We start from the raw sequence: 24225 nt of genomic DNA, 5'->3' as shown, positions 1-24225 counted from the left end.
TCCTGTCATATAAGCATTTTAAATTTGAAGTCTCCTCCTCCAGATGAGAACAGAATATCCATATCTTGAGTTTTGAAGCAGAAGTAGCCCCCACACAATCAATTTGGTTCAGGTGAAAATTTTTGCTTGGATAAAATCAATGAGATGTTTCAAGGTTGATGTTCAAATATTCAAATGTTCAAAAATATACAGAAAATGTAAGAAAAAATTATTTCACGCCAAGAAATAGAAACTAGATGTCAATAAAGAGAGCTTTGATGACTTTAAAACTCAAAAGTAGGTATGGTGAATTTGGTCAGAACAGATTTTTCCCCATATATTTCAGACTGGGGAGCAGCTCGGTTATGAAAGAACTGCTCATTTCTCATAACAAAATTCTCTTTAAAAGAAACTCCTGCTAACCTGAGAGATGGCCAATCTATTCAGCAAATAGCTGTGCTGAAGTGAACAGGAATAAATCATTGAGTAAAATTGCAAGATCAAACCACTGAATTATATGAATCATTTAATCTTACTGAATACTGGAAATTGCAAGACACCAATTGTAGTTGTTAACTGCATGCATGAGAGATGTGTTTTGTCAAAATTGAGATTAAGAAACCAGGGACCAAAAGTTCAGAGAGCTCTAGAAAACAAAAATATTTCAGAGAACTCACTTGAAAGTTATTGCAATATGAGTAATCCATGCCATAAACATGTAACACTATAATTCTTATAATCTAGATATATATTTTTAATAGATGGCCAGCTGATATGGATAAATCTTTCCCAAGTTTCAGGTGTGAAGCTGTTTGCAACAAAAAGGTATAATTGCATCTGCAGATAGAAGTTCAGAGAAAATTATTTCAGTGCTTAAGGAAGATGGGAGAGAGAGACATTCTTTTGTTATCAGTCACAACTAAAGAGCAAGTAATTAATTTATATTAAAAAATAATAATAACAAAAAGCAGTAATTACTCCAAGGATAAAAATGGATGTACAATAACAATTTGTTAGAAACAAGCTTGTGAATTTCCACATCAGCCTGGAAATACCTCTCCCTTTGATTACTTAATCTGCTCTGGTTGAGTTCCCTGTCAGTTCTACCTGTGAAGATAAAAGTTTATTGCTTTTCCAGTCTTCTACCTCTGACCATTTCTTTTGGTTCTTCCCCGATGCCTCTTTCTGACCTAATTTAAGTTCAAAGCCTCAATTAATGAAGTATGAAAGTATTATGCCTATTAAAGTCTATTCTTAAAATGCCATTTAGTAGGTCAAACACAATAGACGAAAGGAGGAAAAGGGGCCCAATGGAAAACATTATAATTTGAAGACATTCCTATTTTGTCTTTTTTGTGGTTTTGTTCATAATCAGTATTCTTTTCTTTTCCTTTCTCTAATAAAAGTAGGGCAAAAGACTGTAAAAAAGGTGTTTATGATGCTTCTGTTGGCAGTGTTTTGAACAAGAATGTATGTCTTTACACAGGATGGAAAAGGCTGTAGTGCCAATTGCATTTTAGCACAACAGACTACTATCACTTGGTGGAACCATACTGACTTGGCTCTCAAAAATGCTCTCACCATACTTTTGTGCCATCCTCCATCTCCACTTATGTTAGAAAAAAACATTCCACTGATGTAGCCAAAATTCAGTTGACCAACATCAAAGCAAAACAATTTTTCATGAGTCTGTCCTAATACATGTTCTTCCTTAAGTTCCATACCAGATACCTGAGCTCCATAACTGCTACTGATGACAGCATCAAGTAAAAATGACCTTATTTTATGGTACTTTTTTTCCCCTCTGTTTGTTTTATATTCTTCAAAACATCATTTCTAAGCACTCTAATATCTATTGAAAATCCCCCTGAAGAATTCTGATTTAAAACAACATCCAGTATCTTCAAAATGTCTAGTCTGTCACTCAGAGCAATTCCACCCATTCAGCTCTGTAGTAAACACATGCTTTGATAAGGAGGGACACAAATTAAAAGACAATAATCACATGCCTTAATTGAATATTATTATATTCAGTGGTACCCAGTGACAAGACGAGATCACAGAATCACAAGGTTGGAAATGACCTGCAAGATCATCCAGTCCAACCACCCTCCCATTCCTATCAGTACCACAAGCTACTAAACCATCTCTCGTAGCTCCTCATCCAGGCGCCTCTTGAACACTGCCAGGGACGGCGACTCCACCACCTCCCTGGGCAGCCATTCCAGTGCCTGACCACCCTTTGAGAGAAAAAGTTTCTCCTCATGTCCAACCTAAACCTCCTCTGGTATAACTTCTGGCCATTTCCTCGGGTCCTACCATTCGCCTGGGAGAAGAGGCCAGACCCTTTTGCACCACAACCTCCCTTCAGGATGTTGTAAAGTGCAATGAGGTCTCCAATATTCTCAATATTCTATCTGAGATATTCAGATAGAACCTCGTGTGTCCCAGTTTATGCCCACTAGGAAATACTTTCTTTTTTTACTGAGCACAGACACATGTTGCCCAGAGACGTTGTGCGGTCTCCCATCTGGAGATCTGAAGTCATCTGTACATGGTTGTGGTCAACCAGCTCCAGGTAGCCCTACTAGAGCAGGGGGATTGGACCAGGTGACCTCTAGAGGTCTCTTCCAACCTCATCTATTCTGTGGTTAATAACTGCTGTGCAAATGTAATTGGTTTGAAGGACCCTTAAAGTGTCTTGAAGACATACAAAACCAAAAAGAATATACCTCTTTTTTATCATTCCTTCAAATTGACAGCTTATGTTGGACAACTGCTCCTTATCTTCACTGCTAAGTGAAAAGGAATTTGAAACTGAATACAGCTTTCTAGTGTCAGCCGAAGGTACAAGGGCTATGGAAATTGATTCTCTTTACATCACTGCAAAACCAAGTAGCATTCCCAGCGTGGAAAACAAACTATCTTTCAGCAGCAGAAGAAAGGGAAAAAAAAAAGAGCTTTAGCAGCTAGGAAATAAAATGGAACTGTTAAGAAAAGAAGGAAGCATATAACTGCTTGTGACTAGCACAATATCAGGAGTGAAAAGTCCTCGTTCCCATGTTCCTGTAGTCATATACAGTACACGTACCAAGAAGGAATACACCATGTGACTTCTTCCCTGACAAACTTAAAGCACTGTCATCCGCAATGAGGTTGAACCAACACTTATGCTATTATTCTGATTGCTTATGGAATATTGCAGTATATTTTTTTAAAATCCAAATACATTTTAAATGCATTTTTAGACGCAGGGGAAACATACATTTGAAATGTCAGCCAAGTACAGACAGAAAAGTTCCTCCTCCAGGGTTATTATTAATATTTTTGCATTTCAATAAAATGCTGTCATAGTAATTGGAAGCCATACTTTGAACTTTTTGTAATTCTCTGTTCAAAGGTCTCACACATTTTATGAATAACAAGTATCCTCAGCTTTCCTATCAGAAGAAAAATAATTGAGACTTCCAATAGACATCTCTGCTTCCAGACTCAGGCATGAGAGATAAGTAGGTGATGACATATTTTGGTATTTGCAAAACAGATAAATAGCCCAACCCTTCATCTCACAGGACACAGAACAATGAATACCTACAAAGCAACCAAAACTATTAGAACAAAAACATAGCTGAAACTGCATTCACAGTATATATGTCAAACACTCAGCATATCAACTTTTCATCATACATTAGAAAAGAGTGAGAAAATAAAATATTTAAAACCTCAATGTCAAGTGAGGTAGAATCTCTTAAGAAATAGAGTGTGATCATGTTATCAATTGTAAGTCTGGCATTTCCAAATTCTGAGTAACCTCATATTATTTGAACATAATTTTCTAAGTGTAATTTCTCACATTTGAAAACAAATAGAAAAAATAGTGAAATTCTATATTGTCAATCATATGAGTCATCTGATATATTTCAAACTAGCATACAGAAGTTTGTTACATGTATTAACTAATGAAGTATTACTACTTGTCATTACATTTGTAAAAGAGAACTAAATGAAACACGTATTTCATGTCTTGTGAATGTACCTGTGCTCACACATTGTAAGTATGCATCCCTTAAACCTCTGTTCCCTTTCTAGCTTAAAATATCACTTTGTCATCTGTATCACTCATGTGAGACAGAACACATTGCCTACACCAAATAACATCAGTTTGAGTTATCAGGACTATATACATAATCAGGACTAGTTACTCAACCATGGCACAACAATTTTGTTTAGTTACGAAAATTGTTGCAAGATTATTTTTGGAAGCAATTTATGCAGTTGTCTGCCTATTGATAATGGTTAAGGAATAACTTTCTACGTAGATCCGAGAGTGAGGACTGAAGGTGATCTAGACAGCAGCACCCCTTATAGTAGCTCACAATTAGTTTTCTGCTTTTTTAGAAGCTCGGATTATAGAAACAAATTCTATAAATGTTATGAATGAAGCACCATAAGAGCCATGATTCAATCACAACACATAGTAACACTAGCAACATAACTGAAGTAAAAATATTACCTTCTAGTCTTTAGCAGACCGTTCTGTTGTATCTATTCTGAATAAATCAACCCTCAACTTCATCATAAAACAACTCATCTGATTCTCAATTCATCTGAACAACACAGGTGAGTAGATTCAAACTATAATCTCATAGCAACCTGGCCATTTTCTTTCTCAAGATCACATACCAAAACCAACAAACAAGCAAACACAGCCAACTAACTGAAGAATATTTATACTTTTTGACAAATAGACCATCCTAATGTAAAGGGAGTATATGCAGTAGTGGAAAACACCTGTGTTAAGACTCTAAGTGGCCACTGATGCACCCTGATTATTCTCACCTGGGTTAGCTTCTGCCCTAATCCTACAGTCATTGGTCCATGTGCCTTATTTAAGTTAATGTCTCAGTAGCTTGACTTTTCTTAAGGTACACCAGCCATTTACCTAGCTTCAGTCCTACCTCCTATCTAGTATACTAGTGAGCCTCTTAGATGAACCTTAGGCATGTATTATAAGTAACTTGTGTTGTGTACCATTTACTTAATGGGTCCTAGATTTAGTATCTTACCTTGTCTAGGCCTTCTCATGGTAACTGTTGTTGTTAGCAGCCTCACCCTGTTTAGGTGTTGTAGGAGTGTACCTTGGCTGATGAAGACCTAGCATCTCTTTAAGCTGCGGAAGACTCCATTTGCCTGTGGTTCATTTCAAGGTAAAACCTGAAATTAAAATGTGAAGCATTAGCTGAATTGCTGTGGTTTTGCAAAGTAAGTTTGGTCTCTCACTGTTGTAACAGCATCCTTTCTTTAAAAACTTTTGCTTGTGGTAACTTTGTCACTTGTGTGACAAAGCACTTAAAATCATAGATTCAGGTAAGTTAGAAAGGATGCTTCAAGGCTATCTAGTCTAGCTTCCCTGTAGTGAATTGGGACTCCTACAGCTTTATCAGGTCCAGCTTGACCTTGAATGTCTTCAGGGATGGGACATCTATCACCTACTTGCTCTAGCCTTTTTTGCAGCTTGAAAAGACCAACCTCAGAAGTGCTGAGGACTGGGTCTGTGGAGGGGCTGTGTATATCTGCTGCTCTCCAGAGGACTTTTTCTTATGCTGCTTTCTGTGGCCAAAGTGCACCCTGAGGCACACCTGATGGACACACAAATGCATCTCAAACTGAGCTCTCCCCACCTTTCTCTCACAGATGGCTCTTTCCTCAACAGGGAATGCTGGCTGCCTGGGCACTGCTTCTTAAAAAATAGATAACAAAAAAGTGGTATAAAACCACTGAAAGGAAGACCTCTGTGAGGCTGGCCTCTGAGAGAAACTAAGGATGTTACCCTCATCAAACTAAGGGACTCTGAGCTTACAGACGTATGGAGCTCCCTGAACGCCCTCCTCGATTTGGGACCGAGTGCTGAGGGAGAACCGAGCCGTTCCGAGAGATGCTGTCCTTCAGGCCGTCTCTGTCTGGGAGGAACGGACGGCACCGGGCTCTTCGCTTCAGGACGCGTTTCCCGCCTTGCAGCGGTACCTGAGGAGCGCTGAGGGGCCGCCGCCCGCCCCACCCTCCGCCTGAGCTCCTCCCGCCGCATCCCCACCTCCCTCCCTCCCGTGTGCCGCCGGAGCCCAGGCGGCGGGCAGCCCCGCCACAGCGCGATGAGCTCCGAGTGCAGCAGCTACCTCAACGCAGACAGGGTGCTGGTGAGCGGCTTCAGCTGCCCGCGGGTGGGAGGCGATGCCCGCGCCGTGTACTGCTGCGGCTTCCAGGACGTCAAGTACTGCTGCGATGACCCCCACAGCTTCTTCCCCTACGAGCACAGCTACATGTGGTGGCTCAGGTAGGGAGGGCTGCTGTGGGGGCCCGGGACTTGTCCGTGGGTCTGTGTCTGAGGCACTTCGAGACTTCGTGTCCTCGAAGGCACTGGTAGAACTGCAGCTGCTGCCGAGAGAGTTCTCCTTACACCATGGTGGGTTTTTGGGGGCATATCCTTCTATTTGTTTCATACTGCTTCCTGGGAGTTTTCTTCTTCCTAGTTTGCTTTTGCCCAGGGAGGTGGTGGGGTCACTGTCCCTGGAGGTGTTCAAGAACCATGATGTGCATGGAGGGGCATGGTAGGTGGAATGGTGGAACTGGGGCATCCTGGAGCTGCTGCAATCATTTTAGTCACCTCATCTCCACAGTGCTGCTCTGGAGGTGCGCAGCCTAGAGCTGGATGCTCAAGGTGCAGTGTAGGACAATGTTTTACACAGTGGCAAAATGATGCCTTCAGTCTTGGACTCAAAATCCTTCAGTTTGACAGCCAGCATCAGATGTCTGTGGATATCTGTGGTTTCTGATGCAGGTTGACACTGATTTTATTGAACTGTCACTCAAACTTTTCTCTGCAGTTCAGAACTGGCAGTTTTGAGTTGATGTAGGCTTGGCATTGTTTACTTTTAGCTACATCGTGTATGTTGAAGCTCATCCGTGTTGCTTTAGACCACTCCCTTGGTTTTCTGAGAGTAGTCTGGCACTCCTTGCCCTCACAGTATTTAATTGCTTGGAAAAGAGCTCAGGATCACTCAGATCTGCCTGTTGACATGCCCTGGACTCTATCAGGTTGGTGAGGTGGTACTATCCCCTTACAGCAATGCTGACTGCTTTACACGAGTTTGTGACTCAAAGCAACATCTTGAGAGCAGAAAATGTAAGAAGGTGGCTGCGGATGGCAGCCTCACCAGTAAGGAACCTGGCCCTTGATTCCAGGTGGAATGAGCAGTTCAGGTCTGGCTGTGGTGGGCTGGGGACAGTAGCTGGGGTCAGACACAACCCTGCAACTGCTGCACAAGACCACAGCTGTGGTGCATGCCTGAGGGCAAGCTGGAAAGTCAAGTGAGCAGTTCAAGGGCAGGTCTGGAGATGATGACCAGACAGACACAGCCCACTGACCCTGTCTGTGGTCAAAATAGGAGGTAAATTTGTGAGCGAGTGTCCGGGTGAATGGATCTGTGGCCTGGTGCATGGTAAGAGCTTCACTTTAAAGTATTCACTTTAAAGTATTTAAAGTATTCACTTTAAAGTAGCTTGTTAGGGAAGAAGGAGCAGCCCTTGGAGCTCTCCCAAAGAGATCCAGCTATGCAAGCCTGGCCCTGAACATGAGCATCCAGGACCTTGATGCTGTATTTATCTCTTGGCTTAATGGTCTTAACTAGTCTTTTTGTAGACTTTTGTCCTGTCCATGTGGAAGTCAGATGTACTTGTCTGTAGTTACTGGGTTCCCCTCTTGAGCCCTCTGTTAGGCTGGAGTTGCATTCCCAGTCCACCAGTCCTCTGGCAGTGGCCTCATGTTCCATGCCTTGGCCAGCAGTCCTGCAAATTCATATAAGAATTTCTTCAGTGCTTTGCTATCCAGTGCTTTGTTTTGTCTGACACTGAATGTGAGTCTCCCAAGTATCCTCATCTGTGAAGAATGATACAGAATTGTTCAGCTTCCCTGCTGTGTGACTGACATCCCTAAATGTGCCTTTTACACTTTTCTCATCAAATAGCCATGTTGTTTTAACTTCAGATGGTATAATTTTTGGCCACAGGAATCCTTTTTAAGAGTAGAGAACAACAGAAAAATGAAATTTAAAAATTATGCTCCTGCACTAGGATTGGATAGTGCAGTGAAGGCAGATAAAGCATGATTTTCAGAAAGTACCTCAAAGAACAAAATCCTATGAAAGGCTTTAATGAAGCACCTCTTTGAAGATCTCATAGAGATCTTCTAGCTTCTGAGAAGTGACTGCTAAGCCTTTATTTGGGTCAGAACTTTGGACTATGATTTTGATACTTCAGTATTCATTTCTTATTTTCAGCACGGTGGTCCTAAGTTACTGTAGCTAAATCCTGCCATAACCATCCTGTGTGAATTGAAGTGAATAAATGCAATTTACCTCTCTAAGCAAAGCCATTGAGTGGTTAGTGCTGAAAGCTGATGTCATAAGTGCTTTTCCAGTAACAAATCAAATGACAGTTTTCACTTAGAAGTTACACTGAAAGCTGTACAGTCTATTAGGACCTTGAAAAGTAAATATTTGCACATAGTGGTTCCATTAGGTGCTTAAAGAAAACATAAGTAATGTTTTTTTTTTTTTCATAAGTAATGTATTTTGGTGATCACTACCTTGCTTGACTTCAAACTGTTGCCTACATCAGAATGTAACAACTACATAACTAATTAACTCTTCAAAGTAGTTCTAAATAAATCTCCAAATGATTCTTACAGCTTATGAGGGCACAGACTTAAAACTTCAGGAATAAGTCACAGCCAGCTAAGATAAGCCCTTAGGCTAAAACTACTGAGAATGGGAAGGAAGCTGCAAGATCCTCTGGAGTAACTGTTGCAAGTTTTTCTTTACTCCAGAGCTTGCAATTTCTCATCCTGCATCTCTTCCCCTGCTTGACTTTACCCATTAATTTGAAAGCAGCGGCTGAAGGCATCACCAAGTGGTTGGTGCTATCTCGGGATTACTTCTGTTTCACACATGAGTTTGGTTTCTGGCAGCTATTGTGTACTTGTGTTTTTCCTGCTGTGGGAAACACGTTGCCAGACCACTTGGCAGCTAGCTCTGATGGAAGCAGTTCCCAAAGAAACCTTCCGCCTGGCCAAACTGAAGCAATTGTCTCTTACAGGCCTTTAGGGTTTTTTTTGTTGTTTTCTCCAAATCAATACTGTCTGGATGATGTTTAGAACTATATACTGCACTTTGTGAAAATGAGTCCTTTTCCCTGGCCGCTCCCACAAAAACTGGTCCTTGAAAATTGTTTCCTAACACTTGTACAAGGAGCTGCTGCACGATCAGAAAATGATCTTCAAGCAACATTGACATTTCATACTTTTAAACATTTTTATCTACAATGTTAGTAATTTCTTGGCTATCCTTTCATTTGCTGGCACTTAAGATCAAATAACTTTTTTTTTTTTTTTTTGATAGTGACCTAGGTTCCCCTTTCACCTTTCTGGATAGGCTGATCTCAGTGAAGAAAAGCAAAGGATGCTTTTTGAATCAAGTCGAACATGCATGGAGCAGGAAAGGGAACATCAGCAAAAACATGGATGTGTAGAATTCAGCGAAGGTTATATAGCTTCTGAAACCACAAAAAAAAAACCCAACATCAACAGATGCTACAGAACACCAGGAGCAAAGCACTGAACAGCTTACCCCTCCTCTGTGTTTTACCTGCAGTCATTGAACATCTGCTTTACCTCTGAAACTGGGTGGAAAGGGAGATGAGCTGAGCAGGTGAAACTTGTACTGAGCTGTGATGCTGTTGCCTTTTGTTTTAAAGTCTTAGAATTATTGTTACTCTCAATTAAGTTGTTTTTGCAAATGGTATGGCTTCTTTCATGATCAAACAGCATTACAATATCCATTTCAAGTCCTTGTATTTTTTAAGTTTCATATAGTATTATTTACTTTACTAAAACTCAGGCAGGCCGAGTGGAGATGCTGTTCAAGATGCATAATTAACACTTGTAGAACCACTGTGCCCTTTTAATCTTGGCAGGCTTTGCTTAGCTGAGTAGATATTTGGGAGTTTGTTTTGATTTTCCAAAAAAGCAAGTCTTTTGCTTCTGTTTGCTGGTCTGTTGTTAATGTGTTGGCTTTGCAAGTATAACATACAGTGCATCACTGCAGCAATGGTGTTATTGTAGAATCATAGAATGGCCTGGATTGAGAAGTACCACAATGATCAACTGGTCTCAACCCCCCCGCTATGTGCAGCCAACCAGCAGACCAGGCTGCCCAGAGCCACATCCAGCCTGGCCCTGAATGCCTCCAGGGATGGGGCATCCACAGCCTCCTTGGGCAGCCTGTTCCAGTGCCTCACCACCCTCTGTGTGGAAAAACTTCCTCCTCATATCTAACCTAAACCTCCCCTGTCTCAGTTTAAAACCATTCCCCCTTGTCTTGTCACAATTTGCACAACAAATGGATTGGAAACTATCGGAGCTCAGCAACTGGAAGCAAGGTTTGCAGGCCCTGAGTTAATGGCTCATTCACCACCAGGAGAGAAGAAGGATCAAACCTTCAGGCTTGGAGATCAGCCTGTGAGAACAGGAGCTGCAAACATTTGTTTCACTCAGATCCAGATGACTCATGAGGTTCCTTCTAATCTTTCAGTGGAAGTACTGCATCTGCTTAGCCAGTATTTAAATTGGTCCTGGCTGCTGTTGGTGTGGATGGATTAGTTTTAAGGACTAAAAATAGCAGTAGGTGTCTGAGCCCCCACTGAAAGAGGTGTTGACCTACAGCAGCAGAGGGAGCCCTGAAGCCTGCTGCTTCAGCTCATACAGCCTCTGGTTGTGCAGGTGTGTGGCAGGGCTGCGTGCGAGCATCTGGCACTGTATAATAGCAGTCAGAGCTGTGAGATTTGTGGCATGCCTGCACTGTTGCTGTATGCAGTCTTAGGAGAGTTTTCTTCTGTCAAGCTTACCATTGCTCATGTTCTAAGTTGTGTAAGTGCCATCTGGTTCCTCCCAGGACTCTGTAGCTGTTCTTATGCTAGATTATTGTTTTGAGGGTGGGTGGGTAGCTTATTAGTGCTACTGAGGCCACAGCTTTAGACAAGAGCAGCTTCTTAGTTTCAAACTAAATGTCTGTGCTACCAGAAGACTGATCTTGAAGATGCAACCTGTGGACTGCTGGGTGAACTTTAAGTATCCACTGCTTTAAGTAAAGATGTGAGGATGGTGAAATGCTTTTAACAAAGCATTTCTAGGTGGGTATGCAGCATCATAGTAATTCCTGTATAAGCTAGGGGACTTACTGAGGGGCTGTTTTTTTTTCCGGGAAAAGTAATCATTAAAATGATGGCTTTTTTGGTATTTTGAGAACTATCTTAATAAAATAAAATACCGCTGTCTTAAGATGCTTCAGTGCTCAGAGCTGTGGAAGGCATTATAAATTCCCAAGTTAATTCAATCTTTGAAAAAGCAACCCCTCCTCTTGAACTTTAACCCAGAATTAACCTTTAAGAAATGAATAATGCATTCTAAGAGGGCTGTTAGCTTTCCTACACACAGAACAATCTGGTTTTTAAAAAGTATGTTTAAAATCAGTGCATACAAACTGTGTTTAATTTGGGTTGGTTTAGGAAGTGAAGTCTAGGATTTTGTGGTGACAGTTTCCATGTTTTGGGTAAGATCTTCTCACATTGTTGCTGCATGTCAAACGTTTTCACCTGTTAAGCAACCTACAAGTCTTTGACTTGTAGTAGGAAATATGGGAGAGTTCTCCAGTGACTGCTTGTTTTTCCTGTGCTTTGTGTGCTGTGAAAAGTAACTTGCACAAGTTCTGTAATGATAATGCTAGTGTGTTGTGCTGTGTGATGCACAACTGTGCTGCTGTTATTTGAAAGGAATCTTAGATGAGGGCTCAGAAAAGCAAATTGTATGTTGTATTACAATTGACCCTTTATTTTGTCATGGAAGTTTTTTTTGATTAGCGAAAGACTTGAACAGAAGGATTAGAAATAAGGAAGCTGCTAAAAAACATACGTATGTAGACATACCTTCTCGCTGAGTGACCATGGAAATAGTATAAAGCAGCTTTATCCTGCAGATGTAGTATTCTGATAAAATCTGCTGATAAAGGTTACAAAGAGGAGCAACAATGATCGCAGTACTTCTCCCTGTTCTACAGAGCTGCTGGCAGAACTGAAATGTGGCTTTCATTTGTTACCTTGTTTTTTCATGAACATGTCAGCCTTGGAGATGTCTGTTATGAAGGTGTGCTTTACTTGAAGTTCTCTAGTTTGCCTTTCTTGCGATGAAGTGGCAGTTCAGACTGAAAATACTGCTTCAGGAGTCATGGTTGAGAAAGAAGAACTTATGCCATTTGACTGGAGCTCTGGAATCCCTGTGTGTGTCTTAGGAGCTTCTACATTGGTCAAAATCCTGTTCAGGAATTGCAAAGACTGAGAGAAGTTAATGTAAAAAAGGAAGAAAAAAACCTGGCATTTTCTTGTTGAAATGCCTTGACTTCTTTTACTTGATACTTGTGAAGACTATTGCTGATTTTTTTTCAGTTTCTGCACAGATGAGAATGCTGCACAAAGGCTGTGCATGCTTTAAGCTATACTTTGGATGAGGAAACACAGCACGCACCCTTGAATTATCCAGTGGCTTATCTGAGAGTGTGCACTGCGTTGGAGGAGATAGATACAAGTTACTGTATGAAGTTATTGCTGATTTTTGTAAGCATTTAAATCACAGTAAGGAGTAGGACACACAAACATGAAATGTCAAAGGACCTGGTGCTGAACCACTGTGTAATGACATTGGCCCCTTTGGGGACGATGAAGTAATGCTTTATATAGGTATACATATCTATACATACACTAAGTACTGAGCTTTAAACTTGTGTACAGTAAAAACAGGCATTCCTATAACTGAGTATATGTAGCCTCCAGGCATAATTGTGATGTCTATTTTAATGGGTATTCCAGCATGTTTGTACACTTAATTTGTTTGTTTTCTCTCTTAGCATTGGAGCGCTTGTGGGCCTGTCAATAGCAGCGGTGGTCCTGTTTGCTTTTATCATCACTGTGTGTGTTCTCTGTTATTTGTTCATCAGCACAAAGCCACACAGCAAACTGGATACTGGCTTAAGCCTACAGATGGCAGGTAAGGCCAGTTGTTATTGACATGCATTATCTCCTCCACAGTAAAAGCTTTGTTTTGGCATCACATGTGGAAGAATCCAGCTACATGTTTTCTCTCTGACATCTCTTCAAATGATGTTGCATTATCTTGCTGTTTTATTTACTGAATGAAATCAGTAGTGAACTCAAATGAAAATATTTAGCACAAGCTTCCTCCTTATTAGTAGGAAGGGTGTAAAACTTGACAATACCTATTAAGGATGCAACAAATAAATCCCGTTATCAGCAAGAGGCTGAATGGGTTACTTTTAATTTCTTGTTTAAATGCATACATATATAATAATGCTTTCATTCTAGTGATAAGAAGCTCAAAAGAAATTTTAAATGCATTTTCTTGACAGGGAGGGATCATTCTTTTTTGTTCTATAACTTTGTTCTGAAACTGTGTGTAAGCAGGCACCTGCAGAAACACTGCATGTACCCTACTGGCACAGGAGAGTGACTGCTTCTGAATGCTTTAGCCAGTATTTGTGGCTTAGACTTGAAAGGTGACTAAAAGGTTTGTTTTTCCATTCTTTCCAAAGAGGACCTTCTTGGTGGTCAGTTGAATTAACATTTTTTTGGTAAAAGAATTAATAGATGTGCAGATTAGCCAGTATAATACAGTATCTACCATCAACCATCATCACTTCAATTTCAAAATTTTTTGCTAGCTTTTAATGTGCTTCCATAACTGAATGGCAATAGATGATCAGTGAGTTATTGTAATTATAAGCTATTACATGATAGTAAGCACGCAGTTGAGTGTCTAACTCAGTCCACTTTATAATAAACTTCCTTCACCTTGCTTTGTTTTCCAGAGAATGCGGGTTTTGGTCTAAGAGCTCTTCATAGGGCTCTCAGGAATTGTAGAGTCTCTTGAAGCTCCATAAGCTGAGCAGACATCCAAAGTGAGAGTCACGCATTCAGCAAACTGCTACTAATCTGAGAATTGAAAACTTGACACTTATTCTGGAGAAAGCCAGAGAAAATAGGTCCTGCTACATAGAGAAGCCTAAGTAAACTCTTAGGTGGGATGAACAAATTGTCTAGTGAACTTTTATAAGATGACTGTATTCTAATTATAAACTGACTTTATACTTTTGAATGCCTTACTATTCAACATTTTCTCTCAAGTTTTCCTTTTACAGTATCAACTTTTAAGCCATTATCAGGACAGCAGTGCTGTTTTTCTCCTGGTCTGTTTTTGTGACAGACATATTTCACATGTGTTAGGCTGGGAAGGAGACAGGTGCTATTACACTGCTGCTGCCAAATGCTGCCATCTTTCCTTTTCAGACTTGACCTCTGTTGTAAAACCACATCCTGCTGTGGCATTACAGATCCTTCCTTTTTTCCCCAGTGGTGATCCAGCGTTCACATTCTGTCTTAGTTTCAGCTGTTAGGACTCAGGATGCTGAGATCTCTGCTTTTGCCTAAGTGCCTTTGGTGTTGTTTTGAGCTTTATTCAGATTGCAGTGTGCTTGTCCTGTTTTCACCTATTATTCTTTTGTGACTGTTCTGAATGCTGATTATTTCTCATCCAAGTTCTGATAGTTCTAGCTGTTGATGAGGTAGGCTGCCAAAAGTTGAAAGCCTGCTTTGCCTAGGATGAGAGGTCTCTGAAAAACTTGAAGGATTTCACTGACAAGCCTGAACGCTTATCTTCATCACTTGGGCTCCTTTTGCATGGAAGTCATGCAAAATCTGAGTCCCTTACAGAACGGCTGGTTTCAGGCATAAGGAAGAATAAAAGCTCTCCTGCTCTTTCAGTTCTTTGATTTTTAGCGTAATCATCTGTAGGCAATAAAAACAAATTTTAGAAGCTTCAGAATGAGCCTTGGAATGAGAGTTTTACTTCTCATCCCAGCCTTGCTTTTTCTGAACGAGAGTGATCTTGCCTCTAGGTGGTTTTGCTTTCCTTTTAACCATAAGCTTTTCTTTGTGTAAATGGTTTATCCCCTTCAGTATGTAGGGAACTATCCCTACATCCCTATATTGCAAGTGTTTTAAGGCTGAAGCATTCAGGGAAGACGAGGAGAACTGAGTAAAGATTTAATAGTTTTGGGAGAGGAGTGGGACCAGGAAGGTATACAGGCAAGAAGGTAGGAATCTTTCTGAAAAGCAAGGGTGGTATTTCTTTCCTGTGGAGAAGTATTGTGAGCCTTGTACCACACAATGCTTTGGTGTGACTAGATGGAAGGTGCTGTGAAAGCAGAAGTGACCGATCATTTTTAGAAAGGAGTGAGGGTCTGAGAGTTCTGATCTACTTTCATGAATTGGAAGTTTTTCTTACAATTTCTTTCAGGAGTCTGACTGCTTGATATGAGTCCTACTTACACCTCAGCACAGCTACCTTAAGTAACTCATCATCTTCATGCTTATTTTTCTAACACAAGTATGCTAGTAACTGCAGCCTCTCAGAGGCTCAGGAACGGAAAGTGGAATATTGTGGTTCATCTCATCCTCTAACGGTTGGGGAAGAAGATTCCAGGAATTGTTTTTTTCTAGTGCAGTAATACATGTATCACTACTTGTAACTAAAGGAAGAATAATACCTTTTATTTTACTAAAAATGCTTTTGTTTTTTCAGATAGTGAAACTAGAGGGGGATCTGTATGTTAAAAAAAATAGAGGTACTGGATGAATTCTACTAATGCTGTAAGGAAAAAGGTACAGTAAGAACATTTATTTTCACTTTATTATATTTATACAGACCCTCTGTTCTGTATTGGCTGGTGCAGTATAGTGTTTGTTAAATGCTGTGATTCCTCACATGAGTTTTTATCTTTCTGAAAAGCACTAACAGAAGAGTGGGAGACCTTGAGTTGCATCCTCACAGACCTTATTACTTTCTCTACCCTATATACATGCATACTCCTTTGCAGAGATGAGACAGAGAAGATTACAATGCCTTGATGCTCTTCTTGCACAGGAAAGTATCTACATAGAGACTGGAAGAGTATTTCCAAAGAAATTGCTTCTTGATTACTTAAGAACAAATATCAGTTCATGATTGCATGCTAAAGAAGACTACATTCTCCTGATGCTGTCATTTTCATCATGCTGTCTGAGCTGCCCCAGACCTTACTAAGAAAACAGCCATTTTAAGTTACCATTCAAAAGAAATTCTTCAGGCATTAACTGGTAGAAGGACTCCTGTGTAACCAAAGGGAAGAGCAGTGAGATACTTGGTTGGTAGTTCAGTCATGTTCTGCTTCCTGGTGATGTTTCTTATGATTGCTGAATCCAGTCTGTAATAGAAATTAATAGGGTTACCATGCAAAAAAATGAAGCCTCATATACTGACTTGATTTCTATGCTAAAATCATATTTAAAGGTCAAACTGCCTTTGGCACAGATCATGCAAAATAGTATTTAAAATATACTGCAATACAGAAAAATTGTAGTACAGACTTGAGAGGAATTAATGAATAATGCAGATGACTTCAGATGGCATGAAATGTCCATTTCCCTTTCTGCAAAGAAGTTGAAAACTTGAAAAAGCACCCATGGAATGTAAGAGTACATGCCATAGATCAGCATTATCTTTCACAGAAAACTAAGCAAGCCTGTTTGCTCAGCAATTACTTTTAGATCAGTAGGAAAGTATATGTGTCAGTTCCCTGTTCTGTTTTTCTTATACCCTTCAAAAAAAAAAAAAAATAGGCTGCCCTGTGCATTGTGAGTGCAATTGCATCCTTCTTAGCGCTCTTATCAGAAGAACAAGTTGCTTGTCCTCCTGCAAATACTCGAGAAATAAGACTAATTCTGAAATTTTGAATCCTTCCTAGTTTCCTTTGCAAAATCAGGAAAAAGAAAAAAGCCATGGAAAGACTTAAAATGATCCTGCAGCCATTTGTAGAGAGAAAATGCAAAAATATCTGACAAGGGTGCTGAGTACTGAGATGAGATCACAGTCAAGTCTGTGAAAGTGGCATTGTTTTCTGTAATGAGTCTCTCATTCCACTGCTCCTCAGTTTGCCTGCTTTCTACTATGTTATGGAGACCAGTGTTTACAAAGTGCTGTGAAATGTAGCCTGCTACACACTATTCGTTACAGGAGGGGAGGGACAGGACAAAATTAAAAGGCCACCTAAAAAGAGGTTCGTTGTATGGTTTGAATGTATATATTATACGAAGACTAAAAACCTTGGAAGTTTTTATTGTGGATGAATTGCATAATTCTATTTTGTTGGCAGAATGAGACTGACTTCGTCATGAAGATTCAAAATGCTTGAGATATCTTTGCTGGGCTAAAACAAAGAAAACCACATTCTCAGCCTTTTTGCTTCCAGAACTAGGATAGAGCAGCTGGGAACTTTCAGTGAAAGTGGGAAGAGGGCAAGATCTTTTTTGAGTTTTAGTGAACAACTAGGTGAAGGATTGGTTCTAATCGCTTTTTTTCCTTGATCCTGTTTTCATGTTGTCTGTTTGCTGCGGATTTCACGTCTTCACTATTCAGTGATCATCCATCAGTAGCTGCAAACCTTCAACTGTTGTGAGAAACCACACATGGCAGCTAAATGTGACATGCATACTTCTGCCAAATTGCATATTGGTGTTAATGACAGGACACCTACACTATTGCTGCTTGTGTAGCTTACCATAAGGGAAAGGAGAGGGGCCAGGGAGCTGAAGGCATTCCTTTAAACCTGTTATGATAAATAAATACACAGATTTCATGAAGACCGGTGGTAATAAGCCAGACTAATCTCTTTGTCAAGATAATTTTGCCTGTCAGGGAAGTGGGAACAAGTGGCTGTGACTACACATCTTCATGAAAATAAGGCAAAAGTTCTTAATGCTCATTCTTAAATATTTTTATAGGGAAACGTTGTAGTACTATCAAGGAATTGTATAAAATTTATGGATGATACCACCTTGAGAGGGATTGCAAGATTTTGGGGGATAAAGCTACCATCCAGCATTATCTCAGTACCTTGGAGAAATGCTCTGAAATCAAAAAGGTGAAATGCAATAGATAAAACAAAGTGCTGTACTTGTTGCAGGCTTTTTTTTTTTTAACCTGCTAGTATTCACCTATCTTGAGATCCAAGATTTTAGACTTCAAGATTTGTCAGTAACTGAATTAGCTGAGATTTTCTGGCCAGACTTCAGTACATACCCATTATTTTTGCCTATCTAGACAAACATCTGCTTCTCAACCTAACTGTGCCAACAGCTGTTGTTTCACTTTGGAATCAATCTTGTTTTCATGTGCAGTAGTTATTTCTTTGCTTATAAATTTTTTAAATGTAATTTGGAATATTTTGTTATCCTTCAGGAATAGAGGTGTGCACGTTGTATGCCTAGCTAAAAAAAAAGAAATGCAGTTGAGTATTAGTGGTACATCTTTTCAAGAAGCACAGCACAAAAATGTTAAATGAACTACTTAGTTAAGTATTTTTCTTGTCTTATTCCTGCAGCATTGTGTATGAAGTCTCTATCATATGCAGGAATAAATCCTCTGCTACAAAGCAGAGGAACAAAAGTAGATTTGTCTATCCACTCCCAGAGGAGGCATTTAGTGTTCATAGCTGTAATAATTCCATTGAGGAGTATAATTCTTCTCATGATAAATATTAGGACTATAGTTGCTTGGAAGAGAAATCTCAGTGAAATGCAGTGACCTGTGTATTTGTTTGTAGGAATTCCTTTACTCTGGTTTTCAGCTGAAGAAAATCTTCCCCTGTTCAGACTAATTCTTACCTGTGTTTGTTGTTTTGCAGATATGGAACTGCATCCTTCACATAGTGGCTACCAAAACAAGCTGTTGACAGAACCACGTGGCTTCAAGAGATATTTCCTCAGACACAAGGATAGTCTGTGACCCACAAGAACCTCACCAACTTTTCCAGAGTTTTTTTCCTGACTGCTGTAATTGCAGCTGATTACAAGACGTCAACCTGAGCTGTGTCAGGATATGCATTTCTGTATGATTACTGTACTGGGAAGTATATTTTAATTTGCATCAGCTACTGCTGCTAATTACTTTCATGCAAATTGTTGTCCTATGCTGTGCAATTTCAGTGATATAACAGTTGTCAGGCAGAGCATAATTTGGTACATCCTGTTGACCAAGCTTTGTTTGAGATTTTCTTTGTGTGCCATCTTAATGTGATGTCTTTGCATTATTAGTATGATCTTTAATCAAGTGTGGTGATTAGGTTCACAAACATGTGAATGCAGTTCCTCAATAAAATCTGGCATTCACCTGTGTTGTTTTTCTTAATTCATCACTTTCCCCAGCTTAGTTTCCTCAAAGTTATCATAGATCTTAAAATTATTGTGATGAGGAAATTCCTTAACAAAATGAAGTTCATAAAAGAAAGTCTGTCAAAGATCAGAAGGGGAAAAAAAAAATTGATTTTTGCCAGTTTTGCTGTCTGGTTTTCTTTGAGGATTCCAACCTTGAAATTCACATAAATATATCCTTAATTTTAAATCAGCAGTCAAATCCTTTTAAAACAAAAGAAATGATAGAAATTGCTTGAATTTCATACAAGCTTGAACTGTAGGTCTTGTGATTTTTAAGTTATAAAGTAGTAAGACTTTGAACATTGCAGACGTGATAAAAGTCCTTAGTGACCTCAAGAGTGTTGTCTACAGATAACTGGTTCATATGACTGTACTTGTCTATATAGTGCATGTGCACAACATCTCTGTAGAGAAAGAACCTATCCATGCAGCTCCTAGGCCATAAGTCTCTCTCCAATATACTGAAATTTACATTTTAGTTACCTTATAGTTTTGCCACTTCTTTATAGCCTTCTCCTGTATTCCTATGCTTTTTTCCAATATGCATCTTTTACGAAAAACTGTTGAAGAGCCTTGCTTTATATACAGAAGAGTACATTTTGATGGCAAGAGCAACACAAAGTTGAAATTTATTAGTGGAAACAATGTAAGCACAAATAACTGCATAAAAATACCATTTTTTACAGCTGATGTTTCAGGATTCTCTAGCTGAAGAGACATAAGTTGTAGGAAACAACAGCTTCATTTTTATAAAAAAGAAGCTGGTGTGAATGGAAGGGCCATGGGATTGTTTTTGACATTATCATGTTCTATCAACTCTGAGCTGTTACTGAGCCAGTCCAAGCAGCATCGCCTTGAGGACTTTGTGGGAGAAAACGGGCTAAAGGAGGCTTGGGATCTGTTGGCTGTGGATGAATGTCTGCACAGAGGTATGGAGGTATTAATGGGCCAGGAATACACACAAAAAGAGTGACCTCAAAGGACCTGGTGAAAGGGAAGTTCCTGCATTACTCCCCAGCAATGAGAATGTCTTGTTTGTTTCTTCTTTCAATTCCTCTTTTTCAACCCACTCAGTTTGAGCAGGCCCTAGTCTGGCTAAATCTGGTACAAATGGTTTTGATGGTTGGAATTGGCCTCCTCAGCTCTGAGTACGGTAAAATCTCTATCAGTTCCAAAAGGGTGTTCAGAAGTCAGCTTGCCCCCAGGAATAGAGAGGAAGGGGCAGGGGAGAGCAGGAAGATTATTTATGTTGTCAGTTCTCATGTTTTATATGATAGTCTGGATTCCAGAGATGGCACCTTAAGATGACTTGGCCTGTTGCTGTTATGCATCTCTGCATTCCCCCTCCGCTTTCATGTGGCGTGTAGTGGATACCTTTCATATATACAGGTGAAGAAAGAAGAGTACCAAAATGGCTTTGCAAGTAGTTTTCAAATCACTGTGGAAATCAGGCCATAGGTCAGAACCATCCTGCCCAAAGTTGTTGCTCAGCCCAAGGAGGAAAGCGCCATGTTCTTCATGCTGCTGATGACTACTTGATTCTGCAAACAAATGTAAGTACCTTTCCTTTAATGAATGCATTGCAAAATGGAATCATTATTTTTCCCTAAATGCATCAACCACAGAAATTTCAGTAAATTGAATCTGCTCTTTCTACAACACTGAATCAAAATGTCAAACCACCACAACTCAATTATACGAGAGGAAATAAAGCAACAGGCTGAATACCAGTAAGTTATTTACGAAATACTTCAAATTGCTTCTGCCATAACTACCTGTGGGAAATGAGAATAGACAAGAGCATAGATTTGGATGTGGGCAAACTGACTCAGAGCAACTTGTCTGCAAAGTTATAGAATTCAAATTTTCACTCCTCCTGAGCTTTACAGATCAGTTGCTCCCTTTGGTCTGTTACTGTTCTTACATAGAACTTACATATTTTCTTTAGAAAATGTTTTAGTTGAGAAGCTAGGGGAGGGAAAGAAAGTCAGAACTCATGTACTCAGGTTTTAAAACAGGTAGAGGAACTTGTTATTTTTAAAATGTCCTTTTGTTCTGTACATTGCCATCCTTAAAAAAAAATATATCAATCATCCCCAAATCCACAGTGGAGACAGTATTGCAGGTGAAACATTTTTCTTTGTGTTTTTTAAAAGATAAAAATGCCTTATTTTACTGATGCTGAGGTGCAGTAACTATAATGTTGCATGAGGTCAGATCTTTGATTCATACTGAATGAAAAGCCAATCCAGTAAGATAAATAAATTTATTTATGAGGGATGCAGCAAACTCAATTTCTGTACAGCTACTGTGAATGACATGCAAGTGTTTTCCCTCAAGTTCTGATGGGTTTTGGAGTTTGAAGTCTTGGATCTAGCTCTTCACTTTGTTGCTGCTGGATGGCAGTTGTGAAGATCCCTCCAGTACATCACAGCTGTAGAGCTTGCTCCACTTGAGGATAATAATGTTCCTTGCAGGTTATCTACTGGTACTGTTTTGTATTTATCAGGTAGGCAAAAGTAAATGATATGAGGAGCTGAAGGGTTCTTGGTAGTGGTAGCATTTCAGTAAAGTAATTTTCTAGTTTACTCAGAAGATTACAGTATCTTAAAAACAAAACAACAAAAGTGGTTGCACTGAGCAGTCACTTTGTAGTGTTAGTCATGGGATGTGTGGAATAATGCTTTTACTCACCAAGTAATTGCTAAATGTGAGCCAGCTAAAACAAAAAATGTCATAGAACATTACATTTCATCTATCTGCATATGTATGTTTTCTGGAATAGCATGAGAAAGCGTAAAATGTTTCAGGACTGAGAGTAATGGAAGTGCAGAACTCTGTTCCAGTGATACAGTGGGACTAAATTGAATATATCAAGCGCAACTTCAAGATTTAAACACTCATGGAAAGAATTTCCTGGCAAATTGTTGAGCTGCATTTGAATGATGTTCTGTATCTACCACTAATCCCACACAGTAACATACAGGAAAAGGGAAATAAAGGAGAAAGAAGTATATATGTATTAGAAAAGAGCAGTGTTCAAAAGGACTGCTTCTAAAGGAGAGACAAGATAACAGAAAGCCTGTTGAAGGCATTACATATTGGTTTGTCTGGTTGTTTACACCGATGATACAATCTGTAGAACTGTGTTGGTGTCCTGTCAAGAAACTGGGTAATAGACACCTAGGTTCAGCTTTATCACTAGGATTCAGGCTGCTGGGATAAAGCTGTGAGGTGCAATGGCAGTGGTACACCAGCTGTTTTTCTGAAATACTTGAAAAGCACATAAAGAGGAAAAGAAAGACCAGATGGGAGACAAAACGGTTCTGCACTCAGAGATCATGGGGCAGTACAGATTGCTTTCTTATCCTTGTGCAACTGCCAAAGCTCATGCTATCGTTGTCAGTAAAGCTTGCATTAGAGTCATTCTTGTGACATTTGTCTAACAATAGATCATGACAGCATGACAAGTGTTTGCACCCAAACATTCACCCACTTCTGTGCTTTTTCTGGTTTTTATCTTGCCAACAGAAATGTGAGAGAATTTAGGTGAAGTTATTTCCAATCTTGCATTTTTATTTTCTTTTTTTTTTCCTTGCTTGTTTCTGCTTTAAGAAAGGACAACAGTTGTGCAAATTTCCAGTCCCACAATAGAAGGTGATTCAGGAAAAGTGCTTAGCACTTTGTCTTCTGGCTCATCTCCCCTAACACTTACACTTTGTCCTTCCCTTTCAGGGAACACCATGTTCAGTTCAGTATTCAAAACTGCGGGGTTTGTGTGGAAAACATTATACTAGGTAAGTTTCAGAATCTGAATTTATTTAAGGTAAGTCTTGAAACCAATTTGAGATCTGAGCGTTTTAACAAATATGTGGGCAACACATTGTATGGAACTGCTGAGTCACAGCCTGAACCACTGATTGAGCACCTGGGGAAAGGACTGGCTCAGCCTTGGATGCACAGATGAAGGCAATTCAACTGTGTGACCAGAAGGGGTGGAGCCTGGCTGCACCTCTCTTAGACCTCATTTAAGGCTGACTGCCACTGGGAAAGGATCTCTGTTTGGAGATCTCTCCCTTGTGGGCTTTTCTTTGGGGGCCTTGATATTCAGAGATAGGTAAGTGCTTTTCCTTTGTAACACTGTTCCATTTGTACTAGTCTCTTTGTTACTACAGTCCTGTATCACCATTCCAGCACACTGACTTTTCTGATTGTAATGCACGTAGACTTTCCAGTCTAATGACTACTACAAATTGGATCCTACATTATCAAACACATACAGTAGCCTGTTATAGAATGAGTTTTTAGGAGCCAGGAGTGCTGTATGTGCTTAAGGGAACTAGAGGAAAACAGCAGCACGTGTTTCTCTGCCAGTTAAGGAGCAGATTTACAGCATTGTTGAGCATAAATTAAACTTGAGAATTGGATCAATGCTTGTCCATTATTTTGTGCTAGTTAGGAGCATAAGTTTATGCTGCCTAAAATATATACATCCTATTGTAACAATGTTTTTGCTTTAAACATTGTTTCCTTATTTTAGGAAATATAGTTGTTTCATGGTGCAGTTTATGTTATTAGAAGCAATTTAAACATAATCACATTGCTCTGTAGAACTTATTTAATATGCTTCTAATTACCAAGAATGTTGTTGGATCTTGCACTAATTTCAGTTTCAAAACATGAAAACTTTAGACATAGAAATCTTGAACGTCCTATTATCTCTAAAGCTGTTAGCTCTTTGTGTTAGCAGCTTTATGAAATATTCTGTTTGTATTGAAGTGATCACTTCTTACCTCACTGCTACTGCTGTGATGCTGTTCC

General features: G+C 39.6%; 1 protein-coding gene and 2 long non-coding RNA genes across 6 annotated transcripts in view; 2 read left to right on the top strand and 1 right to left on the bottom strand.

Annotated features, from left to right (window-relative positions):
* Window positions 1-4916: 4916 nt before the first annotated feature.
* SHISAL2A (shisa like 2A) lies at window positions 4917-20780 on the top strand. Of its 3 annotated transcripts, XR_007376969.1 has the most exons (6): window positions 4917-5186; window positions 5693-6310; window positions 12987-13126; window positions 15737-15816; window positions 17974-18113; window positions 18876-19895. XR_007376969.1 is itself a non-coding variant. In XM_048944423.1 (5 exons), exons 2-4 carry the CDS (start codon window positions 6129-6131, stop codon window positions 15766-15768), a joined length of 354 nt encoding a protein of 117 aa, XP_048800380.1. In that variant the 5' UTR covers window positions 4917-5186; window positions 5693-6128; the 3' UTR covers window positions 15769-15816; window positions 15944-16038. The 3 variants fall into 3 exon arrangements, 2 of the variants coding, with proteins under 2 accessions (XP_048800380.1, XP_048800381.1); XM_048944423.1 differs by lacking the exons at window positions 17974-18113; window positions 18876-19895 and adding an exon at window positions 15944-16038; XM_048944424.1 differs by lacking the exons at window positions 15737-15816; window positions 17974-18113 and having other exon boundaries at window positions 18876-20780.
* The window catches only part of LOC125693043 (uncharacterized), a 10187-nt gene continuing 2247 nt past the window's right edge, over window positions 16286-24225 (bottom strand). Inside the window, exons 2-3 of the long non-coding RNA XR_007376972.1 lie at window positions 20779-20945; window positions 16286-16397 (exon numbers count right to left, since the gene is read on the bottom strand). This is a non-coding gene — a long non-coding RNA (uncharacterized LOC125693043). The remainder of the gene's footprint in view (window positions 16398-20778; window positions 20946-24225) is intronic.
* The window catches only part of LOC125693042 (uncharacterized), a 21469-nt gene continuing 19897 nt past the window's right edge, over window positions 22654-24225 (top strand). The window contains exon 1 of one of the 2 annotated variants that reach the window (XR_007376971.1): window positions 22654-23201. This is a non-coding gene — a long non-coding RNA (uncharacterized LOC125693042). Of the gene's footprint in view, window positions 23202-23442; window positions 23522-24225 lie in introns of those variants that run through there. The other variant, XR_007376970.1, reaches the window with a different exon arrangement.

This window comes from Lagopus muta, chromosome 5 (assembly GCF_023343835.1).
Source record: "Lagopus muta isolate bLagMut1 chromosome 5, bLagMut1 primary, whole genome shotgun sequence".
Lineage (NCBI taxonomy): Eukaryota > Metazoa > Chordata > Aves > Galliformes > Phasianidae > Lagopus > Lagopus muta.
The sequence above is the reverse complement of the archived record's forward strand: the minus strand, read 5'-3'. Positions and strand labels throughout refer to the sequence as shown.

What these genes read in the sequence shown, in the direction of transcription:
- SHISAL2A (XM_048944424.1), top strand. Translation starts at nt 6,129, where the DNA reads ATGAGCTCCGAGTGCAGCAGCTACCTCAACGCAGACAGGGTGCTGGTG. An exon ending in AGCTACATGTGGTGGCTCAG is followed by an intron (nt 6,311 to 12,986) that starts GTAGGGAGGGCT and finishes TTTCTCTCTTAG; the next exon opens with CATTGGAGCGCTTGTGGGCC. An exon ending in CTTAAGCCTACAGATGGCAG is followed by an intron (nt 13,127 to 18,875) that starts GTAAGGCCAGTT and finishes GTTGTTTTGCAG; the next exon opens with ATATGGAACTGCATCCTTCA.